Source organism: Sinocyclocheilus rhinocerous, unplaced genomic scaffold, assembly GCF_001515625.1.
Source record: "Sinocyclocheilus rhinocerous isolate Xijiao unplaced genomic scaffold, SAMN03320098_v1.1 scaffold1622, whole genome shotgun sequence".
Lineage (NCBI taxonomy): Eukaryota > Metazoa > Chordata > Actinopteri > Cypriniformes > Cyprinidae > Sinocyclocheilus > Sinocyclocheilus rhinocerous.
The window spans coordinates 122,819-127,966 of NW_015654513.1; the positions used below are offsets into that span (position 1 = coordinate 122,819).

Sequence of the window (5,148 nt, forward strand, 5' to 3'; positions counted from 1 at the left end):
ATATTTGGGTTAAACTGTTCTGGAACAGTGTTGTAAATACAACTTAACCACTGATTTGTAGTTGTGTCCTCTTTTGGAAGGCCAAACAAAGTAGTTTCGCTTTCACAACGAAACACACAGCGTCTCCACGACAAGGCGACAGCAGCAACAATACTACAGCGAGAATAAAAGTTATGCCTTCTTTCTTTGCATGAACATTTGGCCAGCATTATGCAAATCTTCCCACTTCGTGACGTAGACATGTGGGGGGCGTGTTAGAACGAGCTGTTTTAAGAGGGCGTGGACGAGTCTTAACTTTTATAAAGAATATCTCTTTGGGTTTGAGACTTTAGTCTTTGCAACTTTAGGGATCTTATCTATTCACGAACAGCTTGTAACACTCCAAAGAGAAAGGAAAAATTGAAATTGCATCATATGACCCCTTTAAAAAAACAATTCATATATAATTTTTGGGGGTCATGACATTTTACAGCCTGAACTAGCCATAAAAAATATCAAGATGAATTAAATTTAGATATTAAATATGCTTATAAATTACTTTAATCATGTGTGTATCTATGTGATTAAAATAACAACAGTTGCTTTCAGAAAACATTCTTCAGTGGCTGTCAGTCTGAAACCGACAGGTCTCCTTGAGCTGTATGAACTGAAGTCAGTTGATACCGTGTCACTGCACAAGTACTGTTAAATACTTCTTGGCACCTACAATCTGATAAGCCTTGCAAACTCGGCTGGGACATGTTATGGTGTACACAAAAAAGTGTTAGGTGACACTTGAGATCATGCTGAGTGATTCAGCCTGTTGAAGATGGAATTACAGTTCCAGGATCTCTGTAAATCAGTGAGTGTCAAGACAACCCATCTGTACATTAGTTCTTTTTAGAAGTTTTAATAACTCAAATGTCGAGCACAACATGTCTTGTATGTCAGCATGTGACAGGTAGATTTACAGGTAGAATCTGATTTCTCTTCATTCCATCTTATCTAAAAGCCCACTTCAAGGCACTTATATTTCTGCATAACTTTGATCTGATATTCGCAGTCTGCTTAACACACAATACGGTTTCATATCAAAACCGCCACGTTTTTCTACAAAAGTGAATCATACCTGCACAGCAATTCTGGAGAATTTTGTACCATTCTTCTTAAAACTTTTATTTCAGCCATATTCTTAGTAAGGCCAATGCATCTCAGTTGGGTTGAGGTTAGAACTCTTGACCAAGACAAGATGTTTTTCCATTTTCGTTCATCAGTTATACAATACTTTTATTGAGACCAAAATGTCTTTTCAGTTTAATGAATCTGAGTGAATACAAGATTGATTATGGTGTGCATGCTTGATTCATTTAGCTGTTACGGATTTTTTTTGGTCCTGAGTTGTGCATCAGGTTTGACCCAGGGTCTTCTTGTTCCCAAAAACATCCATCATGTTTTTAACATGACATATTACTGTTGCCGCATCAGTAACCGCATAGTATGTTATTATACTAGAGAAAGGACAATTTATTTCTTCTAAGGTTTAGTGAAACCTGAACTACGGATTCCCATAAAACACTCAAATGCAGAACATTTGGCACTGGACCAAATAGGTCTCCTTTGAACTGAACTGAACTGAGTTATAAATGTGATATGGTAAGAATAAAATAAAAAAATCTGTGAGGGATCATATAAAAGTTTGAATTACAAAGGAGGCAAAATAATGGATTTCTTTTCCCAGATTGCATGCAGCCCTCATCACAAATCTTGGCAGTTCCCAGTAAACGAGATATGCTGTCAACTTTTCATTCACACTTACCGTAATTTCTAAAATTCTATCCAACAAGTTGGGGCATAATCAGATGTGGCTTTTGAGCCCCAGAATTCAGAGCTTTGTCGTATAAATACTGTGTAACCCTAAATTTGAACACCGAGTTCTCTTGAAAAGCAGGAGTCTTGAAGACTTAAAACATTATTTTAGACAACGTTTCTCATTTTCTGACTAAGCACTGGTGATAATGAACTTCCAGGTGCTTCTGCTGGTCTTTGCTGTGGTGACTGCCACTAACATCAACTGTCAAGGTAAAAAAAAAATAATAATTATGAATACATTTACGCCATGCTATATGTCATTTTCTGTTGTAATAGTTATTTTGTGTTATTTTTATATTGCGTTAGTTTGCTGTCATGTTACAAAACAACATTTTACCTGTTATATTACTGTTAAATCCTGTAATATAATACATTTGAATACATTTTGTTTTAAAGAAGTAAAATTCTATGTATAATTTATGTGACGTTTTGATGTTTCTAAATACTCCTTTATTGCAGCACAACCTCAGCCGGGAGATTCAAATAAATCTCCAGTGGTCAAAGGTCACGTCATATCCAGGCAACAGGGCAAGACATGTAGCTGCGTTGGTAAGTGATGATAGTACTCTTTCTCTATGCAAACGGTTACAGAAAGTTGCATTTTTTGAAACCTACATGAGAGGTCACCATGGCAACAAATGATTTAAAAATAACATTTCGATGAATCACAACATACTAGGAAACCAAAATCACTTATATTTTCTTATACCTTAATAAACATTTACTGATGATCCTTGCAATTCTGTAGAAAACACTTTATTTTATGTGTTGCTAAATGTCTCTAGTTGTTCTTCTGATGTGCGGTGATGTAGATTTTGGTTCAGAAATTCTCTAACAGTATGTGCTGCCCAAATGTAGTGCTTTGTAGTGTTTTTAAAAGTATTTATTGTATAAAATGACAGAGTCCTAGTAATTTTGATGTGTTGTTTTCCATAGGGAGAAGAAATGCACTGGAGCAGAACTACTGTACCTGCGAGCTGCAACGTCAATATAGTGAGTCATGCAACCTGTATTTACCCAGACCATTTTGTTTGTTATGTTAAACCTAGCAGGTCATGAAACACTGAGTCAAAAGAAAGCTTTTAAAATAATTGTACAAAAGTTACTATTTTTTTGGAAGTTATAATACATAGATACATCTCTATTGTTTTATTTTCAGGAATCCTCAGTAAAGAGCAGAAAGCTTTGTGCCTAAAGAAGGGGATTTCGACATTTAAAAAATGCCAACAGTTGATTGGAGGAAACAGGAAGGCGAAAAAAGGCATCAGTATGCCAATTTAACCCACAGTCACTATACTCACCAACTATACACCCCCATCATTTTAAACATGTACTTATCACACCATATCTTAAGTAGTGTATACTGAACTATTTTTGTATCTCTTATATTCAATAACATTTATTCTAGTCAATGTTCTACATTCAGGTTTTACAATTGTAAAAAAAAAAAAAAAGCATACTGGAAAAAGACTTGCAAGTGCATTTAAAAATAAAGCATGTTGATAAAGAGAGAAATTAATTTGAAGAGTTTACTTTTATTTGGTCTATAAATAAAGTATATAACATTTAACATGTTTTGATCTTTTAAATAATTGTAAAATGCATTTATAATTTGGAAATAATCACACAGAAGGCATATAATAGTCCTATAAGAAAAGATCGTACAATTGTGAGATATAAGACACATTTGGGAAGCAAACAGAAAGGTAATTTTGATAATTGGTCATTCGGATAAAATTTGCCTGAATTTTGTGTATATTAGTTTTTCCAGATAGAGATTTAAAACCAGAGCTACAAGTAAGAAAATAATCCAGAATTTATTAATTTCAGCAGATTTAATTACAGTATAGCATTCATGTCCAATTGCTCCAATTAATGATAGTAATAAATGTATGAATATACATATATATATGATATAGCTTTTAGAAGATAAATATATAGGCAAATAATGTAGTATGATTAATTAAAATGTAATCCTTTTTTTTTATTTTACTTTGTACTTGCCAAAAGAGTGTTCGGTTAATAAATGCTCATACCTGCCTTTACATGATGTTTTAATATGTTTAAAATTAAGAAGCAGTTCCACTAATCTGGGCTGAATGATCTTGCCAGTGCGATTTTTTCTTGCTGCTTTTAAGTGATAAATGTACCCACAAGCCTCATTCAGGCCTCAAAGACAGATGGCATGTTCACAGCAATATCAGTATTAGCACCATTCATCCAGTACAGGGATCAGCACAACGAGCAGAGCCGTCAACATCACACTCGCCTGGACACTGACAGCAGCGTCAGGGTCTGGAGTAAAGACAGAGGAAATGATGATCTGTTATTAGGTTACTTCAAAAAACGCGGCATGAAAATGCATTTTCTGACAATCAATTAACTTTTATTTTGCATGTTAACTGCTGTGTGTGAATTTGGGATAATGCTCACAATTGACGACTTGGCTGGTGTAGACTGTCACATTGGTCAGTGGGTTTTTGGCCACACAGGTGTAATTGCTGCCCAAGATAGAGTTTATGGGAAGTACTATGGAAGAATCATTTCCCACTACTGTGTTGTTTTCGAGGATCCAGTGATACACAGCTGGTGGCTGAGACACTGCCAGACATGTCAGGACTGGGGGAATCCCAGGGCGTACAATGATCTGCACACTCTGTGGTCCAACTGCCCAATAAACACACAGAGCTTTAGTTCATGCAAAATAAAAGTCTTTTGAAGTCAGATTTATATCAAAGTAATTTACAGATGTTTTATATTACTCACAGATGATCGCAAGATCATATTGGTTGACTGACATGCTGTCTCACTACGTTCGAAGCGACGCACTGGTATCTCCCGTCATCAGCAGTCTGCAAGGCTTTGAAGGTCACAGTGGTGTTATCTGCTGAAAATGTAACTCTGTCTGATGCTGGACATTCTGGTTGTTTCGAAGCCAGTGGAGTCTGTTGTAGGCTCCCTTCACATTACAGGTGAGCTCCAGGCTTTGGGAAGCCAGAGGAATAGGATGATCGGGGGTGACGTCCACTGTCACAATGGCTTCTATGGAGTGTACAGAATATTAGACTTGTCACTCACCTTGTGAGCATACTGAAGTGCGCGTGACGCTTGCTGTGATATTAACGTCTGCCCTCTCACTACATGAGGACATAAATACATGAACAACATCTCCAGAACTGCTCTGAGAGTCACTTCATGAGCATTTGACCGTTTCATTTGAGTAAAATTATCCACATATCATATACACACAGAAATGTAAAGGTATTCACAGCAACCCGTCAAAATAAAAGTTCGGTTTAA

The 5,148-nt window shown here is 36.1% G+C and overlaps 1 protein-coding gene across 1 annotated transcript in view; it reads right to left on the reverse strand.

Moving 5' to 3' along the window:
* Window positions 1-3,866: 3,866 nt before the first annotated feature.
* The window catches only part of LOC107717406 (carcinoembryonic antigen-related cell adhesion molecule 5), a gene marked incomplete at its 5' end in the record, with an annotated part of 10,053 nt that continues 8,771 nt past the window's right edge, over window positions 3,867-5,148 (reverse strand). Inside the window, 4 exon segments of the mRNA XM_074560102.1 lie at window positions 3,867-4,143; window positions 4,282-4,541; window positions 4,633-4,762; window positions 4,765-4,890. Coding sequence (XP_074416203.1) covers window positions 4,055-4,143; window positions 4,282-4,541; window positions 4,633-4,762; window positions 4,765-4,890 — 605 coding nt within the window.